We start from the raw sequence: 21,976 nt of genomic DNA on the forward strand, positions 1-21,976 counted from the left end.
AGGTATAACTAAGTTCAGATAGATAGATAGATAGATAGATAGATAGATAGATAGATAATAGAGCACATCTGGCCACCATGCAGCATAGTTCTTATGCACCACTCATCTCTGAGGTGTTACTAGTTCTGTCTATGGCACACTAGTGACTGTTTTGCACCAAATATTTTTAGTGATTAAAATCTGTGAGATGTGATATGAAATTTCTATTTGGCTGGCTGAATAATTTTCCACTAAAAGCCTGGTGTAGAAGAGTGACCTCCAGATCACTAAAGGAATATCTTAGCATATTGCAAACCTATCAAGACCAAACTCAAAGCACATGATCTTGTTCCTTTAAGTATGATTTATTATAAGGCTTATAAATTAGCCCATTTTACATATTAAACACAAGAACAAGAAATACCGTCTTTTCCCATTCTGAAAAATGATGGAAAGTCTGAGGAGAGGGAACTGTCAACAGCTATCTGGACAGAAAATGTAAAGTCAAAAAAAAAAAGCATAAAAGAGCTCTGAAAGAACTTGCAGTAGCTACTCTGTAACTGTCCAAACCAGGCATTCAGATTTTGGGTGCAAATCTCTGATAGATAGGAGAGTAAGAAAAGGCACAATTGCTTTAAAGGCATAAATGGATGTAGATATGAATGGAAGGTAAGAGATGAAAATGTAATGTGACCTCAATATGTCATGTGCACAAATGAATTAATCTTTAAATATCTCTCTTCCTAGTCATTACCTATTTCTTATCCACATAACCTTTTATCTGGTCTTTGCACTATCTAATCAACCTACTTAGTTATATTCTTTGGTGCTTAAAAACCATGATTGTTCCTTTTGTTTGCAATGCCCATCATGTTTTTAGAAAATGAAGGATTTTGGAACATTTAGCTTGGTCATCCAATACACTGGACCAGACTCGTGCCCAATGCCACCAGCCTGTTACAGCTAAGTGTGCACCATGACTGCTCACTTGGGATGTGTTTAGGCCACTGCTCATATTCTGCATCGTCTGATAATGAAGGACAATGATATATGTTCACTGTTGGTGATATGTATCTGCTTTATAGAAAAGGACAGACTCAGGGTTGGTATTACTAGTCAAACTTCCTCAGAAGATCTGAGTTAATATACTTACTAGGTTTTGCTAAGCATGCAGTCATCTGTGTTGCAAATTATTCTTTCATATTTAAAGCCAGTACATGGCAAAGCTGTGTCCAGAGACAGTCTCTATGACATTTTCTTTCAGTGTTCATTAGCTGAGTTGTGTCGTGCCTTGCACAGCACAGCGAATGCAGACTGACCTGCTCCTGCCTGTCCAGCCCCAGCACAAGTAAATTTCTGCGTTAATCCATATCCTCTCTCATTGCCTGCTCTGCAGATGTCTGTACTTTGCCTGACTGCACAGTACTGCAGAGCAAGATATGATGAACTGAAAGCAGTGATCAAAGTCACTTTCCTCTCTTTCAAGATTTGGAAAAGTCATTGGGAGCCTCCTTACACTTGAGTGGGTAGAGGAAGAGAACACCCACAGATGACAAATGGAGTAAAGGCAGTAAGGGCACAACTTCTGGAGAGGTAAGAAAAAAGGAATTCAGAAAAGCAAAGATCATAGAAGGAGACATGAAAAATCAAGAAATGTGAAGCTGGATTTTTGAACATGGCTTACACGCCAACTCTTCTTAGAGGCCTTAGGAAAGTACTTCATCCTTACTTCTACAGCAAAGCTTGGACAGCACTAAAATAAAAATAGCACATATGCAGCCTTAACTTGCTCTCTTTTGCATATATAGTCTTCAGTTAACTATCATTTCTTAAGCAACCAAACTCATTTAATGCATGCGACAGAGCAATTCCAGCGATAAATCAAGGTTGGTTAGTGAAGAAAGCTCTGTAATTTGTGGCAAATGACATTTAGATGTCTAGTGAATGACAGAAAAGACTGCAGGGAAAAAAAGCGGTCTCGTGCATGCACAACTGAAATCTAACTTTGTACCTCAAGCTCCTGTGCAAGACAAACTTTGCAGAGATGATCCCAGAGATCATTCTCTTGCTATGTGGGTGCCAACCTAGGCATTTTTGCTGCGATTTGCAGCAGAACTAAGCACACAGGGCTGTATTTGTAGCCAGTGAGACCATACATAACATGTTATATATAGATTTGACTAAGCTCTGTAACTCAGCCAAAGGCATTGCAAAATAGGCACCAGATTAAATGGACCATATAACCCTAATCTTATTGTGCCTCAGCTCTGGCTGTGTAAAATGGGGATAATGCCACCCTGTCACTGCAAGATGACAGAGGAAATAAATTTACCCATATTTGTGAAGAGCTTAAATCCTAAACTGTGAGTTTCCTTCCCGCCATGGTTGGGAAAGGAAAGTGAATTATTTCAGGCTGTCCTGGTTGCTTCTCAGCCCTCCTACCCTGCCAGAAATGCCTTTTTCTTGTGTTTCTTCAGGCTGGCCGAGAGGCTGTGGGCGAGAGCTGCTGAAAGGAGCTCCCTGGAGCCAGGATACCCATCCCCATGCTTGCTTGCATTCTGCTGTCCAAAAGTTATCTGCTAAAAGAAGACACCCCTGAGGGATTAAAGCCCATTTTCATGACTGTATGATGTTCTATGTCTGACCACACTCATTTGCCTAAAAAGCATCATTGTAGGCTAAGAACAGACCACTGCTCTCCACAGACAGCAACATGCTCCACGTCCTTTCCTTACACTAATAAGCAAAAGACCACTACAGTTGTGACTTGACTAAGTTAATTTGGTATTCTGAACTTTGCACTGCTGGCAAAACAGCACTGTTCCAACAGTTACACCATTTTTTCTTCAGGTTTTGGACACAAATTACTGATTACAACTCTACTTACATCCATAACACTGCTACAACTCATCTACTTTTCCATCACACTTCATTTAATCAGACCAATGTCTACATTTTAAATCCCCTTTACTGAAATGAAGCTATGGATCTGGAAGCACGGCTCTTCCATCCATTCATTCGCTCAGGGTGCCAGCTGGAGCTGAGCATGCACCATTTTAAAATAGGAAAAAAAATCATGTCCTCGATTGCTCCTGTGTTGCCAGCCAGCACGGCCTCTTTCTGCCTCGCTGCGTCCAATCTCCCACCTGGAGAGTTGCACCATGTCATAGGAGAAGTTTTTTTCTGCAACGGAAAGGTTTTTCATATATTTCAATGAACTGTGATTACATGTGTAAAGTCTTTAGTGTTGAGTTATTCCTAGCAAATTATGAATTACCAGAGGTTTGTCTGTGCCTCTCACCATATCTCAGCATCATTTTAATTAGCTAGGCACAGCAATACAGAGACCTATGTGTGGAGAAAGAATTAATGGTGCCAAATCCTGATTTTTTTTTTTTTTCTACCAGAACTTCCATGGCCTGTGGCTGTGCAAGGCTGAGAAAGAAGAGCAAGGGTCCATGGGCTGGTGGGGAGCACAGCACACTCCGTCCCCTGCACAGCCACAAGACTCCCTTGCAGGTCCACCCAAACTAATGCAAGGGACATGCTGACCCATGGTCTGTGGGCCCCATGGCTTGAGGGTGACCTAGAGATGGCTTTTGCTGGCAATGGAGACATATCCACTGATTTGAGTATGAGCAACATGCTTAGGAGTCTCACTGCATGGAACATATGCCAGCGCTCAGGTCTACAATCTCTAGGAACTCCCCTCATTTCTGCATTTCTATTAGCCCTTATACATTTTATTCTTTCCTCTACACAGATGAGCTGTCCTGCCTCATTCCTTCCATAGCCCACTGTTGTAACTAAAGTCATCTGGCCACTATTCTGTCTCCATGTGCCCCATCATCCTCTCCACTTGTGTGTGGGTGAAAGAGGAAAAACAGGATCAGAAAGATCTACCACCAGCATCTGAAAGCAAGCTGAGCGTGGGACCTCTTCTCTCACATCTCAAAGAGGATGCAAGCAAATGCCAATGGCATCTAAAGTACTTGAAGGGCTGCAAAGACTTGAAGCAGTACAAGAAGTGGATTCCAAAAAGGGTGGTGAAAAGACAAAAGGAAGTCAGAGCATCTTTCAGCCTCTCCCAAAGCCATCTCCTCCCACGGATGGCTTGCAGAAGCCTCAAATATGGCATTTACGAATACATAAACATGTGGCTAAGGAAACTCAAATATGGTTTCTTTAGCAGGTAATGCAACCCAAACTGCTCAACCTGGGGGTTCCAGCACCACTTATCATCTTTGTTACTCTTCCCCTTACCTTTTCCAGATTTACCATATCCTAGAGATGAGGGACACACAGTGTTGGTGATGCAGGCTGCGAAAGAGATGTACGTGGTGGTGGGAGAAGTGGGTTACAAGCAGGAAGGGGATGGAGCTGAAGGCTCCTTCCTAAAACAGGATTCTTTTCCTATTTCTGCTGCAAACACTTTATACAGCCCTGGACTTATAACTTAGAGTAAGATTTTCACAAGTGATCACTATTTTTACATGATACATTTTCTGAGTATCTGATGTGAGAACTGAAGCCAGATCCTCATCAGTGCTGAATTCTAACAAGTGCCTCCTGGTTGTGCTTTCCACACAGAGGAGGCTATAAACAGTACTCTGAAAAACCAGTCCCTAGATGTCTCAAGACAGACACTCAAAATGGATAGCTACTGTTGACAATTTTGGCTTTAATCTTTGTTCACCGATGCTACGGAGAACATGGCTTAAAAATGCCCATTTGGAAATGAACAGTTCTTTATTCATTGCATGCTCTGAACACCACACCCTGAACATGGCATAGGGCCATATCAAATGGGGATAACAAAAAGAAATAATAATCACTCATTCACTGAATGCAGCAGAGGGGCCTGTAGAAAATTTAATAAAGGGCCTCATAAGGCTTGTATTACAATGCTCTAGCTCAAAACTGTACAGGCAGTCTTAATGCCCAATCTGTCAGAGCCTGTCCTGGCACCTCATGCCCTCTTTAGATGCAAAGATTATATACGTTAAATATCCACAAATGAACAGTGAGAGGGAGTTCTTTTGGGAACAGTCTGAAATACTCACTTTGTTCCTTTTCCTGGCTGAGGACATGCAGTAATCATGATGCAGCCTCGTGTTTGAAATGCTCTTGATGCCCAAGACCCAAAGCATGCCCCACTGATTAGTGGGCTGTGGCAGCAGCTCAGGCCAGCTGCGTGGGAGCAGCACAGCTCCTGCTAGTCAGGAATCAAACAGGTGCTGGGGAAAAATACCTCCTTGTGCTTAGTTAATACCTGTCATTCACTTCTGGTTTAAATAAAGCATTGAGAAACACACACAGAATGCATGGGGAGATTTTTAAAAGCTACAGTTCAAATCCTATCCATGCTGGGTGAAACCCTGGCCTGGCTGAAGTCAGGACCATCCACCCGCAAAGATTTCACATCTGCTTCTTTTTTTGTGTTTGTGCATGCATGTTTGTCTTTCTGCCTGCCCTTCTCTCCTGCCTGGGGCTTTGTTCATTAGACTTTTTATTTTGCCTTTTTTCCAGTTTCTGGGAAGTTCTTTTAAATCCTGTGCTGATATCGGTTTCACTTACAGGATTCTTCCCTCACGATAAAGAAAAATAGTTTCATTTGTGACACTGTGAGCCCTTAGACACCAAAAGTTTATCGCTTGCTTTTTTTTCTAACTTGAAATCTGGCTGTGAGAGGTAGAGGTATAGAATATATTCAGGCAATAGGAAAAAGTCTTTGTGGGTGAGCGTTTTCAAGCCCTCAGGTCTTTCTCTAAAATCTCAGATTGTCAAGTGTGCCATGGCTTGTCAATGAGACAGATGCCCCAACCTTGAAAGTGATGCACAAACGAATACAAAGGAAATAAAAGAATCTAGGCAAGTAACAAATAAGCTACCCACAAGTATCCAACCTCAAGGAAAATGCATATTAACTTACATTATGTTATGTAGATAAGATTTACTGAATGCTAATTTTTCTCATCAGCATATCACAGAGTACGGAGGCAATGCTAGAAATGGTGACAACCTTTCTAAGTCCCTGCTTCTCTCACAGAGAGCATCCTCTTAAACTTAATGGAAATGTAAATATAAAACATTCACTGCAATAAAAGTCTCCAGAGATAGAGCCTAAGTAGCATGATTAGTATGGAAAATGCTTCATAAATCCAAACTCCAATAATCTCTGGTAGCATAAAGGATTCATCTCATTATGACTTTCTAACAGAGCCTTGTTAATTCTCACTTCACTAATCTGTGACCTTGAAAATTCCCTCTCTGCATTTCAGTAAAGCATTGACAGCTGAGTGAAACAGGGATGTATTCCAGCAAGGGCTACAGGTGACATAATATATTTCAAAACACTGACTAGTTTTACATAAAATACTGGGCCTGACTAAATTAAATGAAATAACAAACTTTTAATAGATTATCATCCAGAACTCTTATTTTATCATTTTAAATCAAATACCACAATCTATCAATTAGTTTATCACATGGAATCTTTTGCAAGGCTGCTCCCAGTCAATTACAGGAATAAAAGGGGTTCTGCATTATGGGTATTTCTCCTGATGTTATCTCTGAGAGGAATTATCTGATTTTGGAACTGATTCTTACTGGCTATAAGCTTTTCAGACTGCTATTAACAATAAAAATCTTCAAGTGCATATACACACCCACACACAGACACACATATATAAAAATATATATATAGACACACACTTGTTAGTACAGACTTGTAGGTGTACATCTCCTGGTATCACTAATATGGCTGTATAGTTTACTGAAGACTTGCACAAACATAACTCTGCTTATAATGTAGTTTGGGTAAGAAGGCAAAATGACAGAACATAAGAAATTCTGCCCAATTTCATTCAGGCTCAAGAGCTGGCTTTGCCTGTAATGCTTTTGAGTGTATTTTGAAAAAACATTTAAAACCCCTCTAAATGTAAATATGCCTTAAAAAATTATCCTGCTTTTTCCAACACTAGGCAGACAGCAGCTTATGCTATTTCTTACCAAAAAGGGACTACTGATCATAATTAGGTATTAAAATCTGAATTGTTAACTGCTACACTACCACAGCTACAAAATTCAGAGAATGAAAACATCTGTTTGCCATTATGCAACAACCATCACTATTGAAGTTTTAATAAAACTACACTGTATTACTGGCTGTGAAATGTAGTAGTTTTGATGCAAAATGGGTTAGTGCAGAAGACATCATCAAGTGTTCCAAATTTAATTATTTTAATTATTTTTTGTTATTAATTTTACATGATGTCTGTTGATAGTCGTATTCCATTACTGCAAAGTATAGTTATATTTTATCAGTATACCTCTCCAAAAGGGCCATTGAGATGCATTTCAAAATATACTCCTTTATACTCCCCTCTGTGTGGTTTACCAGTGAGCATACATGGGGTACCAGTGTGCCTGACTGCCTCTGAGATCCCAAACAAAGGAGAGAAGAACTGAGCACAGGGCCACCTTAGAGCCACGGAAAAGTCCTTGATGAAGCTGGCAGCAGTGTTTTGCCCTTTAAAACTGCTGTGCATTACCATGCAGTGGCTTTCTGTACACCACTTTCAGAGAAAACACTCATACCCCCAGGCTGCTTCTATCCATCTCATCTGCACTCTCATGTGGAGGAGCCACCATTACCTCTCCCTAATCCTCAGCAGCAGAGCTCTGTCAGTGGGATGTCCATGGAGGAAGCAGGTAAAGGGCAGAAAGGTAAGAATTTATTTCAGATTTGAAAACACTAATGTATTTGAGATAGTTGATGGCACACCTGGGCTGTACTAAAAACAATGGCTCTAGGTGTGCAGAAGCACCAAAGCTGTCTGGCCATCGGAAGGAAGCACATTATACTGTATAACTGAACCCTGGCATGGGGAGTCCACTGTTTGTTATAAAATTAAGGAAACAAAAATGAGTCATTTTTCTCCTTGATATGAGTTCTGCAGCGTGTCATGTTTTAGCTCCTGCCTATCCCAAGCACTGAGAGCACATCTTACAAATACATTAAGTTGGGGCGTTTGATGTGCATTTCCTATTCCCATTACTTTGATATTAATCTCTGCAAGGTTATGAATGAGTGGTCTTGCAAGTTCTTTCCCTCCTCACACATGAGAGGTCTGCCCAGTTCTGTGGAGCAGAAGCAAAAAGCCTCTGTTAATCTAGCCACAATTTCTCACTTCAATAGTGTAGAAGAGCTAGATACATTCCACCTTCAAAGATGAAATTTCTTGAGCACCCATCACTTTTTTACTACAGTCCAAGTTACAAACCTTTGAAAGTCATAAAAGTGTCAGTATATTTTAATTATGCTTTACGTCTCAGCCCATTTAAAAAACATAGATGCCAGTATTTTATTTCCCTAGAAGTTTTTCACATGATATTAGGCAGTCTGTCAAAACTTTAGGATATTCTAAAAGAAGAAAAATGAAAGGCAACCAAGCTTCATTTTAGAAATTAAGGATAAACTAGAAAATTAACATACCAACAGCCATCATGTAATCCCAGCGGTCTATGAGGCACATATTGAAGATCAGGTGGTCAGATGTTTGCCCTTGGCCAATGAGTGGAATGTTTCGCTCCAAATTTTGGGTTATTGCAGAAGTCCAGCCAACGAGAAACCAAAAGACTATCAGTAGAATCACAGCCAGCATCCTCATCACTCGCCCACCTGTCATGTATGGAATACGCTGAGCAGTTCGGGACAGGAATACCTTCAAAACCCTGAAAAATTCAGACAGTGCAGAATTAAGAAGAACACTAGCAGTGTCACAGGAATTAGATTTTCATTTTATTTCACTATCATATTATTAAAAAAAATTATCAACATTCTTTCCCCTGCCGGTATGTACAAGAGCGAAATTTGAAACATTATTACTTTCATATTCATCGTATTTAAATGGAACTGATTGCTGCCCAGAGAGCGCTACGCAGCAATAATAGAAAATATTAGCTATACTTATGTTAGAGATATGCATTCACATGCTGTGTTGTCAAGCTGGTTTGTACCTTCCAGCTCCCAAAGGAAGACTTCTGTCTTTGAAAAAGGGAAGGTCATTTCCATAACATAGCAACCACATGTGAGATTTCATTTTGATGCTGTCTGTCTGTTTATCCCCAATCATGCTATTTCCAGAGAGAAAGTTAGCACTTCTTGGATAATTTTCCCATTGGGTTTGATGCTTCTGAGACAGTAACCTACTCCTTGGAGAAATAATTGTGGAAGGCACTTTGCTAATTAAGTTGTTTCTGACTCATTTAGATGCAACAACATGTTTTTTGATCTCGGAGAGAACCATCACAAGAAAAGCCACATCATATGTCAGGGACATATACCATGTAACAGCCTCTGAATATGTAACACTCACTTTAAAAATATTTGCACTTACTATTAGGTTAGGTTTACTCCTGCCGAGAACTGTTCAAGGAAATATCACCTGCATTTTCTACCCATCACCACCTGCTAAAGCAGAAAAAGGTACTGTTGGCAGCCTGAGGACAACCAAAATTTGAGGAAATTACCTCAGGAAGAGGGAGTAGTTTGACTCTTCACATAGCACAGAATATCTGTATTGCCTGCAGCACGGGACCTGTCAGAAGCACCTAACCTTCTCCTAGTGTTTTCCTATGAGAAAAGGAGGCTGCAGGGGCTGCCGCTGCAGTGCTCCTGCCTTGACCCTGCCAAGCTACCAAGGCTGGGCAGTGAAGAAAGGCTATCATGAAAGTTTTCACGTACCCAAACCTTTAGAAGAGGATGGGCTGAAGTTTAAAGGCTATTTTAGAGGTTGGGGTGAGGAGCCTTTCACAGTGAAGAGGTGAGCTGTTCCAGTGATTTTGTCCTCAAAACCATGGTGGTTCCTGATTCCTGATCATGAGCATGTCCAGTGAATACTCTTGATATCCGTGAAGGGACAAATTATCACTGAGATTTAAGGAACTTGAATTTTTTCAGAAAGTTGAGTTTTTAAATGCCCTTGTCAGTTCTCAGGTCTTTTCAGTGTACCAAGCAGCAAGACACCTCCCAAGCTGTTCCACAGCCAGGCTCATCTTTTCAGCAAAAAACCCCCCACACTCCAAATTAATATTTATGCTTATATTTGTCTAAGAGAAGGCAGAAGCAACTGGTGTTGCCTCTCAAACAAATAATAGAGCAGTGTCTTTTAAGGCAGAAGCACAAAAGCTTTTCCACATCCATAAAAATGAATCATCGTTTGACTACAAACACAGCCTTCACAGTGTGCATTAGGTGAAGTCAGAGATCTGAATATGTTCAACATTATTCAGCTGTTTCCTTCCCAACAGTTACTCCACAGGGAGTCACAGTTTTTGATCTTTCCATGTTTGATGGATGTTCTGCTCTCCTTTTACAGATGCTAAGTGTTTTATGTTGGAAGCAGCTTCCCAAAGACTTCAGGCAGGATATACAGAAAGCTCCACAGAGGCAAGGCAGGCGACTTCCCTCCACATCGCTCAGCCGCAGCACTACTGTTCCAGGGCAGCACTGGTAAATCCTTGGTTTTAGAACACTAAAAATCAGTAAGTGAAGGCTTTCCTCCTCCCTGTTATGAATGCTGATCAATACTTAGCTTCTTTGAAGGGAAGGAAAAGGTATTTCTTTTTGTAGTGAACTGGAAAACACCACCTTTTCACAGCTATACTTTGCCATTTGAGAAAAATCTCGTCATACATGTTTATGGAGGTTTAAGAATTAGAGAAATCATACAAACCAGCTAAGAACCATTAGAAACTTTTCTTCTTCTTTGTATTTGGGTTCTCCAAAGTCAATTCTTGGTGATTCTACTGAAAGCCAACATGTGAGCCTTTTCTGGACGTAACAAGGCAGGACATTTTTTCCTGTACTAGCTCATTAACTGCTGATTGTGAGACAGCTTTCTAAGGAAGAGGGGTGGGCGCCTGTTGCATTATTGATCTAAGCACAACTTAAAAAATTACATTTTGCAGTACAGTAGTCAAAACCCCTTCTTTTTTTCTCATCTTTTTTCACAAAAATAAGTGTCCACCACCACCATTTCTACCTTGGACCTACAGGCCTACATGTAACCCAACCTTTACACTTTTTTTTTTTTTCAAAAATTCTTTTTCTAAGAAGCTGTAAGGAAAGCTGAGTTAGATTTGCAGTGTTGAAAATGACCTTTCCAGAGGCTGTGTCATAAAGTACTCAACCAGAATGCGAGCTTCAGAGTTGTAATTCCCTCATCTTCCTGCTCCAATGTGAATCCAAACCCACATTGCTTACCACCTCAACGAGCTCCATCTCTTCTCATCTCCTACGTATTACTGCACATGTATCAAAGCAGAGAGAAGTGCCTTGGAGCTTCCCCTCCCAAGAGCATGCCTACTCACCAGGCTGGCGGATCATTCTCCTTCCTGTACCTCTGACTCATATACTATCAAACTTCACCATAAAAAGTTGAATCACTGCAATATGAGACCAAATTACCTCAGCAAATATGTATTGTCTGATGACTGGTACCCTCCATCAGAAAACTGGGGACTTCTTGATTGAAATCCCTGCCCTGAATTCTGGGTAGACAATGCTCAGTTCCCCTTTTCCACACTGTTCTATATCTGTATATTGGGTTGAACTAGCTATTGAACAAATTAGAGAGACTTCTCACAGGGGGGTAAGGAGTGGAGCTGGTGGGCTGCATCTATACTGGGAAATTAAATATACCCAGGGTCGTCCCTGGCGCCAATGCCAACTGGCACAGAACAGCCAGCATTCATAATATTACCCTCCAACACAGGGCGGCTGCATGCAAACTGCCCACTGCAATGGCCTGTGCCAGCTCCTGAACCATGCTGGAAAACAGCTTGGGAGCATTCAGGCTAGCACGGGTCAAGGGCAGGCAAGGGACCACTAAAACAATTTGTCAGGACAGAGAATGGAGTTCCAGCAACCAGTAATGTTCTCTGATGCTGCTTTTATGAATACAGATGTAGTCCTGGATTCAAATCCCTGAGCAAATTAATGTTTAATTATGAGTATCAAGTAGGGCAATGTCAACTGGAAAGACTCATCCTCCTGTCCTGTCTAGCCCCAAAATGCCCTGGTAGAAGCTCAGGGCACTGTTTGAGACATATGGCGTCTGATCTAAGGCAGAAGAGGAAACTTAACCATCTCCCTCAGCATCTTCTAGCTCTTCTCCCAGCTAAAACCATTCAGCATTTGCAATCCACTTTTATGTGCTGTTGTTGGATAATCAAACCATCATTTTCAGTGACATGTCATAAGCTCTGTTTACAGGCAGATCAGACAGAACACTGCAATGTGCTCTACCTGCTTTGCTGGAAGACACAGCTGCCTTCAAGCAAAGACTTTGACCTACAGACAGCTACAGGCAGCATTAAAGCTGATATGCATTAGCCATCCTTTTTACAGAGTAAACACACAGCACAGTTCAGGCTGAATGAACTGCCTGGAGACCACTACAGGTAACTCCCAACTCTGCTGGCTGTATCGCCACGTCTGGGAAGAATTAAGCTATATGGTCTGAGGATTTTTTGGGGGGCCTGGATCCATATAAATGAACAAGGAGAGGGCTTGGTTGCACAAACTGAGAACTGAGAGCCAAGGGAAGCCCAGCAGCTGGGAAGAGAAGCGATGCTGCAAGTGGATCTGAAGCAGAGGGACAGAGTGTGCTGGTTCACAGAACTGGCTGGGATCACCAGCTTGGAAACAGCAAGCAACACACATGGCTGCTGCTGTAGAAGTTACATCCTGAGATGTAATGTGTAACCTTAGAAAATAAATCACACCATACTAAATTTTCATGTCATATCAATAATCTGTCCTGTGAACAGAAAACATGGCCCCCCAACTATCAGCTGACTGCATAAGCATCAGGAACAACAGGTGAAGGATCCTACTTTGACAGCAACGACCTGGCACAGTTTATTTTTTATCTCTAGCATCTGTCATTTTGTGGCTTTACTGAGTCATCCTGTCAAACTGTTCTGTTCCAGACTGATGATTTTTATTGTGATACAAAAGCTACATCAGAAAGATAATGGGTCAAGCTCTTATGAAGTGTACTGCCATCCTGTGGTGCAGGGATTATGTCTTACCTGCTTTTTCTGGAGTAACACGTCACTAGTTACTTCAAGTTTGTAAACTGATGTGATTCTACTAGAAGTGAAGAGGTACTGATGGCACATGTATGGCACCATATCAATATAAAAGAGAGTCTACACTTCACACTTGACACATAGGCACACACACATACCCAAATACTGTGTGCAGACTTTATTTCCACATCAGGAAAGATGACTGAAGAAAGAACATCAGCACTTAAGGGCCAAGACCTCACAAATCACATTTAGATGCACTCTTACCACCAGTTACTGGCTCTCAGCTGGAAAGGATAAAACCCAACTGAGAGAGAGAAATGAACAGCCTTTTAAACAACATCCCAGCTGAAAGTCTCCAAGCTAGTCATTGTCTACTTCTGAAGTGATTTCTCAAGATCTCAGCATAGACGACATGAAGTCCAGCACTGAAGAAGATACTCACTGAAACTAGGATGATCTTTTGCTTTATTGAGTCTGATCATCTTGAACCTGAGCAACCTGGGCTGAGAGCTGTGCTATGTCAACAGCATGACAATGGCATGGCAAGACCTGCCTCATATGCATCATGTCCTGTCCAGTGAAAAGGTATAACAGCTAGAAAAAGAAGTTCTCGCCATTATTTGGGTGTATGAATACTTCTGAGAGTTCCCATCCTGTGTGTAGCCAGAAAACTTGGCCACATATCACAGATAGTCATCAAAATATCTCATCTCCTTCAGACCACAATTGCAATAAATCCAAGTGTAGATAATAGGATCTCCCACATTTTCCATTTCAGGAAAGAATTTTGTAATAGCAAATACACTGTCAAGAAGACCATTGCCATGAAAGGCAACAAATTCTTAGAAGAATTTACTAACCCTTCGGAACGCACTGGATTTTGTTATTGGTAACAGACCGCAAGCTGGCTGAAGGCTAGTCTGCACAGTGAGACCACTTAATGGTATCACAAGCTTGTTAGATAGTTACAAGGTAAACCCTGTGTACCAATGGTACAGGAAACACAGGGAGGGAGATTGTGCTGCAGGATTGTTTCCCCTGTACTGGAAGTGTGCCGGGCCTCAAATCCTCACCTGGGGGTTTGTGGTTAATAAATAGCAATATTCATATCTGAGGATACCCTGATGGTACATTAACAAATTACCAATCAGATAATCTTGCATACTGAATGATCAGGGAAACAGTGTTGTCCTTTCTCCTTAACAAATTATATTTACTTTCAAAAATGTGATTTTGAAAGTATAGTTTCCTTGATATCTTCCCTAGAGTTTGAAAGTGATTTCCTATTGCGGAAAAGTAATGTAATACAAATTTATTAGATGTATGGCTAGAAAAACAAGCTGTGAAGAGGAGTTAAAAATATATTTTACCTTAGTGCCTAGTAAAAACTACCATTAGTAAGCAAAGACACAGGGATCATGTCTTAATGCTGACCTGATCTGTACAGCAGTTTCCCAGATTAGTTTTAATACTACATGTATAAACGTAATTCTACAGTGCTTAAATGAAGGTTCCCCTTCTGGGTCAATGTATAGGAGATAAACTGTGCTGCCATAATTTCCAAGAGTTTGAGCAGACCGCAGAAGGTGGGGGGGAATTACATGCCATTCAAGGGAAGGCTCTGGGTATTGGGACGCAACAGCAAGTCCAACAGGTTTCCCACCACAATCAGAACCACTCACTCAGTTCCACGTGAGCAGCACTGGACTCTCAGTCTATGTATATTTAATAACATAGAAAGAGTCTAAAAATATGACTCGCTTTGATGAAAACGTATTGATTTGAAGTAGCTTTTGTCTGTCAATCTGTAGGTAAGCCTGAAATGAGCAAACAAAATTATTTGTTATTTCTTTAAATGTAGCCTAGATTCTGATATTTTTCCATGCTATATATATGCTTTATTTTCTCCTTTCACCTGCAAGTCTAAATTCCCACCTGAGAAAAGCTCAATTTCCTGGTGGACTACAAATCAAAAAGCTTTCTCTGCCTGCAGTCAGTTCCAAGGACTGTAGCTGGAGTCTTCTGACAGACCAGCTGAGGTTTGCTTTTCCCCAGTGCCTCCTTGCTCCCCAGCTCACTGCCCTGCTGCCCTCACCTGTTCTGGCTGACTGCAAGCTCCCACTGCAGGAGACACTGAAACTGTCTGTGTGTGTGTTGCTTTTTGTAGTGTTTTTGTTCACATCACCATATCATCCAGGTAGATCTCATCAGAAATGCCTGTTCCTCAACTGGATTTGCCCATCCTGGATGTGTGCTGATGGATGTACCAAGCACTGGGGAGCTGAGAGGTAAGAAAGCTCAACAAGGGGACTTGACATGTCACGTAACTAGGTTTCAGTGATGCAGACCAAGTCTCCTTATTTATGAAATCCTCATCTGCTTTGTGCTGATCATCTCTTCTAATAAACCACTTACTGAACTAATACCCCCATGAATCCTGCTGAGATTAGCAGAACTACAGAGTGTCAGAGAAACATATGACCCTCTGCTGTCAAACTCTGACCAGGCAGAGCACATTGTGACTATGTAAACCCTTAAATAAGAAGCCCATCAATCTCTCCGCAGACAACTAGCAGTGACATGTCTCCTGTCTGTCAACTATTCTCGTTTAAGGCTACATCACACAGCTGCTTTGGTGGTACCAAAGTCAAGAGCTCACAACCACAGAATCCTATGTGAAATTCCTAAAATTCTGAAAATTCCAGGTCCTTGGGATAGGCACAAAGACATCTCTTTCTGAGTCTGCTACTGAATGGTTAACATAGCCATTTCAATAATTTCCTCCTGATAGATATGTTTAAATAACTACATCCCTCACTTGGTAAAAATGAGGTCAGCTCCTCAGACATTTTTCTCCATAAGTAAATCAATCCTGTTGAGCTCTTTTCTTCATTCAAATTTGAGGTGGTTTTGTGGCAGAAACCTTAATTCATAGATCCTTAAGACTCCTGTCGCTAGTAGTTTAGACTGAAGATTATAAATCCTTCAGCCTATACAAGCTTTGGCTAAGCTAATTATTTGCTTCTTAAATATCATCAGGTGGTTATTATCTTTTTGCAAATCTAAAGCCATTCAGTTCTCTACCCTTATCAAAGACTTTTGGAACAGGCAGTACAAAAGATCTCAAGGTCACTACTTATCAGGAAGCTGCAAAAACAGATGCAAGAACTGCCTCCTGGTAATCCTTTCCTACAACAGGTCAAGAACATTTTCAAGGTTTTCATTATGAAATTTGCTTCACAGAGCGCTGTGGAGTTGAATGTACAAAAGCCAACTCCCCTCATGATCCCAGCTCAGAATGTTTCATTTAACAAAGGCTGATGAGTAAAACCAGCCAGGATGACACAAATTCCCCTCCGTGTTAGTACTGCTCCATACAGGCATCCTCTCCCATTGAAAACATTCACAGACAATTACAACAACCTTTTCAAATGTCAGAGGCATTTTCTAGTGATCAGCAATAAGGTAGCTGGTCAAAACCTTATGCCAAAGCTTGTATTTTTGTTTTTAAATTAGTCACACTACAGACAGGGAAAGTCTTGCCACAGATAAAGCCCAAATCCAGGCCAAAGTAAATTTGGGAGTGGCTATGTATCTTGATACAGAAAGATTTTCTTTCCTTTCTTCTCCTCCTCAGTTTGCTGGCAAGCATTGTACTTCTGATGAGAGAATGATAAGCCCACATAAAAAAGACAGTACCTTTCCATCATTTTTAATGTAGCCAGAAAACCAAAATACCTCCTTCCTTTTAAGCTAAAGACAGTAGATATTCTGATCCATTTACATGACGTGAAAAGTTGCTGCTTTAAGAAAAACAATACATAGGAAATTTTCAACAGGACCATAAGATTTAAAGCGGGCCACAGGGAAGATGGGGAGGGACACTTTATCAGGGAGTGTAGGGATAGGACACTGGGTAACAGTTTTAAACTGGAAGAGGGTAGATTTAGATTAGATATAAGGAAGAACTTCTCTACTGTGAGGGTGGTGAGACAGTGGAAGTTGGCCAGAGAAGTTATGGATGTCCCCTCCCTGGAAGGGTTCAAAGCAACCTGATCTAGTGGAAGGTGTCCCTGCCCATGGCAGGGAGGTTGGACTGGATGATCTTTAAGGTCCCTTCCAACCCAAACCGTTTTATGATTCTATGACTTTGCAGCCCATAGCAGCTGCACTACATGTTTTACCACTTTTATAAATTTGTTAGATTAATTTATTAAGGTACTATATAAGGAGAAAGCAAGGTTTTTCTCTGGATTAAAAAACAGTGAACAAAAATTTAGTGGATTTGAGTGAATTACAATTCACTGTGCTAGCAGTTGTTTATTGTGAGGACTGAACTACATATCCATAGCAAATTTACAGATCACTGTACTTTGCTTTTTGAGAAATGCACTAAACAGTAGTCAGTAACTGAAGGAAAACAACCTAACCATAATTTCACAGATGTCTTAATGTCCATAGATGGGGGCTTCATTGTATCCCATTACACATGTGGTTAATATGATATTGTAACTGTTAGTTCATGTGTACTACATTGTGGATTGAACAAGATAAAAAGATTTCCATTAAAAGATCTCATTAATTTACTTATTTTTTATCTCTAATTACATAGCAAGTAAAGCAGCATAAAATTAAATGTGCTGTTATGTGATCTCTTTTGTCTTATTAGCTGCTTTAACAACATCGAAAGCTATTAATGGTGCTCTTATAATAATATCACACAATTCTGAATTTTCTCGAGCAGGATCTGAGATCCTACACCTTGCAGGCCAGATGTAGCTCTTCACTTAATTTCAACCAGGCTGGGCAGTTACTGGCTGACATCCCTGGGACTCCATTAATGCACAGATCAGTACAGGTGTTTGCATGGTCTCCCTGACCCCAGCAATGAGAGGGTTCCCCATCCCTGCTCTAAAGGAACAAACTTGTTGATTTACAAGATCTAATCACAGAGTTTGAGTTTGGATTTGTCATCACAGGAGCTTCAGTGACCAAATGATTTCTGTGAATACTCCACTTTCAGGAGATAAAAAGCAGAGCAAAATTAGTTTCTCCTTACCAGTCGAACTGTACTTTCCTTACACAGTTTTTCATGCTGATGAGATTTGCTTGAGGATCTTCAAACTCCATGTGACATCTGGTATTAGCTATATTTGTAAGATACTAAAGATACAATTCTTTAAGAAACGATGGGGACACTACACTTCTCTGACAGAAATGATATTGTCATGTCTGTCAATGGACTGCTGAGCAAGCTCAGGAAGAGATCTGGCAGACGGCAGTGGGTGACAGTAGGAGACCTCGAGCAGATCCAGAAGCCTGGAAACAAAATTCCCAGGAACCAGAGAAGACTGTGGAGAGCTTGATATAACTTCAGAAGTCACTAAGCTGGATCAAATCAAGACCTGCCCTGCAAAGGTATGGTACATGAGTGAAGAATTAGGCACAAACACTACTATTTCTGGTCTGATATATCTAGTTGCCTTGAGTTTCTTCCATTAAAAAAATCCCTCACCTTGACTGGTCAGACAGAGGTGCCTAATTTTCTCAGTTTTCTCTTTGCTTTTTTTGGAGGAGGTTCCTGCAGGAGAAGGTGCATACAGCTCAAAGCTATTGCTGACTGTGGGTCTAGCTGAATTGTCAGAGGATACTCAAGAGAAGTATTTTTAAAAATAAACTGGTTTAAGTATATTGCTGTGGGGTGCTCACTAAAGCACTATGCACAAAATCTTTTGGCACAAAAGTATCTCCTCACAAATTTGCTTGCAAGCACTTGTTTCCTTTTCTGCTGTGAAATTATGTTCTTACACACTACTTCAAAATGGCAATCCATTATTAAAGATGCAGGAAGCAGACATCAGCAATTGAAGGGACAGGAATCTCTCCCATCTTTATAAACTGTTACACATCAACATTTTTACACTGTTTTATTTCTTCCATATCTTTTGAGGTGTGTTTTTTTCCTTTCACTTTCCTTCTGTCAGAATGTTTCAGTGACGGAAGTTACTGTGAACTGGTTAAGAGAGGTTCATACAGCTGCTTCCATACTGGATGACCAGAAGTGTGTGCACCTTTACATATCCAAATAAAGCCATATAAATGTTCACATTTTTTTATCACATCATCGTCCCAATCTTATCACTTCATTGCTAATCATGGAAATCTTATTTAAAAAAATAAATAAAATTAATGAATTTCAGCTAACATTGATGAAATTTACACAGTGGAATTTCCAAAATCCATGCTTTTCCTTCAAATTAATACAGTTAACATGTGGAAAAATCTCTTCTTCTACTAGTCCATATAAATTAACCATGCAGAGTTCTTACATATCAGCCCTCAAAGTTATCTACCTTTTTCTAACAAAATAAGAGTTAAGTAATCATGAACAAGAACAATCCAAATCTGCATTTCTTTTCAACCATGAGGACACTGAGGAGGATACACCCAAAGGTCCAGCCTTTGATGTGTTCTGCTCTCATTTACATGCATTCATTACCACGGCAAATAATCAAACAGCACAGATATAACAAAAAGAACTTGTCCTACTGTTTTACTTCCTTTAGGTGTAAGAAAAAGTAATCACACCCCCTGGATACAATCCTGCTCTCAGATCCACAATGCAGATTCCTGTACTTCAGCAGAGCTCAAGAAGAGGTGCTGGGTTGCCAACACCCTTATTATATGATGCAAAGCTGACAGGGATTAATGAAACGTGGTACAGAAAGCTGCAGAAAGACACATAACTGTAATATCTAGTTATAATATTTGTTGAGGCTTTTGTGTCCATTTTAATAAAATAAATGTTAACCACTTTATAATGTGATTGACAGGCAGCAGTGTTTTATATCAGCTCTACTGAAAAAGCAGCCCTTTATCAACATTGTGTTTTCCTTCCACTTGTGGAAGAAATATTAACTTTATCTTGTAGTTGTGCATGCAGGTATCATGGCTAAGACTTCCAGATGTATTTGAAAGGAAAGTTTATTTTTCATCTTGTCTGCAAAAAATAAGATTCAAACCACTCTTACAACAGATAAAATCAGGAACATCTCCACCTGCCACAAGATATAGCAGTGTTACCACCAATAGAAACTGAGACCATAAACAATGCTAACTTCTTTGCATAAAATTTCTATGTGATAAAATATTGTTATTATTAACAATATTCCTCTGCAAATGTGCACCTAGAGTAGATTACGCTGAAGGGAATGAAAATCCTGGCAAGGGTATTAAAGCTTGTCTGGGGAGTTGTTGTGTCTCTGGTCAATTAATTCACAGAATGCCAGAATAGTGAAGATTGGAAGGGAGAGATTAGGAAATTGCCTAATCCAACCCTCCTGATCAAAGCTGGATCAATGAGAGTAGGTTACTCGGGGCCTTGTACAGTTGGGTTTTGAGTTATTGGTCTATGCTAAGCATCTCCTACAGCAGGAAAAGGAAGAGGCCAGTTGCTGGCATGGAGAAGCAGTGACCCTCTTGTAGAATAAGAAGTCCAACATGCAAGTTAAATACCAAAGAATTCCACAGAAGCTTCATGTATTGCAGTGCAACTTCCAGGCTCACAGGAGATACTTAAGATGCAGGAACAATATCACATATAAATATGCCTCTATCAATATAGAGGTGCAGATATGGCTATTAAAGTTGCAGTACTACCTGCAGACCTCCCCTTGCTTTGGTAGTCTTCTTACTTTATATTTTTTAATTCTCCATTCTCAAAAGCAACAATGACAAAAGCTTCCAAGCCTTCACTTCAGACTCCTGTCTTTTCTTCTGAATGCAGAGGACAAACAGACATTAGTTGGTAACCAAGATGCTAGTCACATAAATTCCCTAACATACAGCCCAATTTATTTATAATTCCTTCTTAGCATTCACTAAGAACTTTAGAAAAAAGGAAATTCTACAGTAAAGGCAAACAGATCGAAACAGAATTTTTTAGGTCCAATCTCACTCATACTCCAGCACGTCAAACACCTCTCCTGATGGAAGAACAAGTAGAGCAGTGACTGTATAAGAAAACAAACATCAGTGCGTGCACAGCAGTTTCTCAGCTACAGTAGAAAACAGATTCTGGCCAGAGCAAAGTCAAATATGGAAGAATGAATCTCTTCTGTTTATAATACTATAGTAAAAGAACAAATAACTAAAAAATCCAGCAACCAAAAAGCCCCAGCTGTGTAAAATCAACATCTGATAAACTGTTGAATAGTGATGGATTCTTCTGCTCCGATTAGCCTCAGCTTGGCTCATACACAGCAGTGCAGACCAGCCCCGTGTTTTTGCATATGCTATTTCTGTATGGATCTGACATGCTACTGACTATTGTTATTGAAACAGATCAGTTACATTTAGGCTCTGGAGGAGTTAAATTGTATTCTGTATCATCTTTTTCCAACATGTCATATAAAACACAACACACAATTAAAGGAAATTTAAAGAATTATAGTCCAGAATCATTGTATAGTGTCAGCAATATCTAAATAAAATGAGTCCTTTCATAAGCTTCCGTGTTTTATTGTCAGGTAAATGCTCATTCAACTCTGTTTACTCTCAATATGTATAAGCATGTGTAGCAATCAGAAAAAATTGCTAATTAGGTTAATCATGAACACTTCTGAGAAAGCTACAGTTTCCTGGAAACTAGTTTCTGAATGTCTGTCTGAATTTAAATTTTGTGAAAATAATTAAAGTTGCATGTCTTGACAAATACTTGCTGTTTCCTCTCCTGTGCTGCATAACACAACACTGCTAGGAATCTGCCTCTACAGCTAGGACTACCCCCTGAAGCGACATCACTCATGGTGGCCTTAAAAATTACTGCTGATCACAAGACTGGATGGGTACAGGCACTTTGGGAGGGACAGACTGGAAGGGCAAGTTGCTCTGT

General features: G+C 40.3%; 1 protein-coding gene across 1 annotated transcript in view; it reads right to left on the bottom strand.

Moving 5' to 3' along the window:
- The window catches only part of GPR158 (G protein-coupled receptor 158), a 211,523-nt gene that overhangs the window by 17,499 nt on the left and 172,048 nt on the right, over positions 1-21,976 (bottom strand). Inside the window, exon 7 of the mRNA XM_074833759.1 lies at positions 8,477-8,715. Within this exon, the coding sequence (XP_074689860.1) occupies positions 8,477-8,715 (239 nt within the window). The remainder of the gene's footprint in view (positions 1-8,476; positions 8,716-21,976) is intronic.

Source organism: Strix aluco, chromosome 1, assembly GCF_031877795.1.
Source record: "Strix aluco isolate bStrAlu1 chromosome 1, bStrAlu1.hap1, whole genome shotgun sequence".
NCBI lineage: Eukaryota > Metazoa > Chordata > Aves > Strigiformes > Strigidae > Strix > Strix aluco.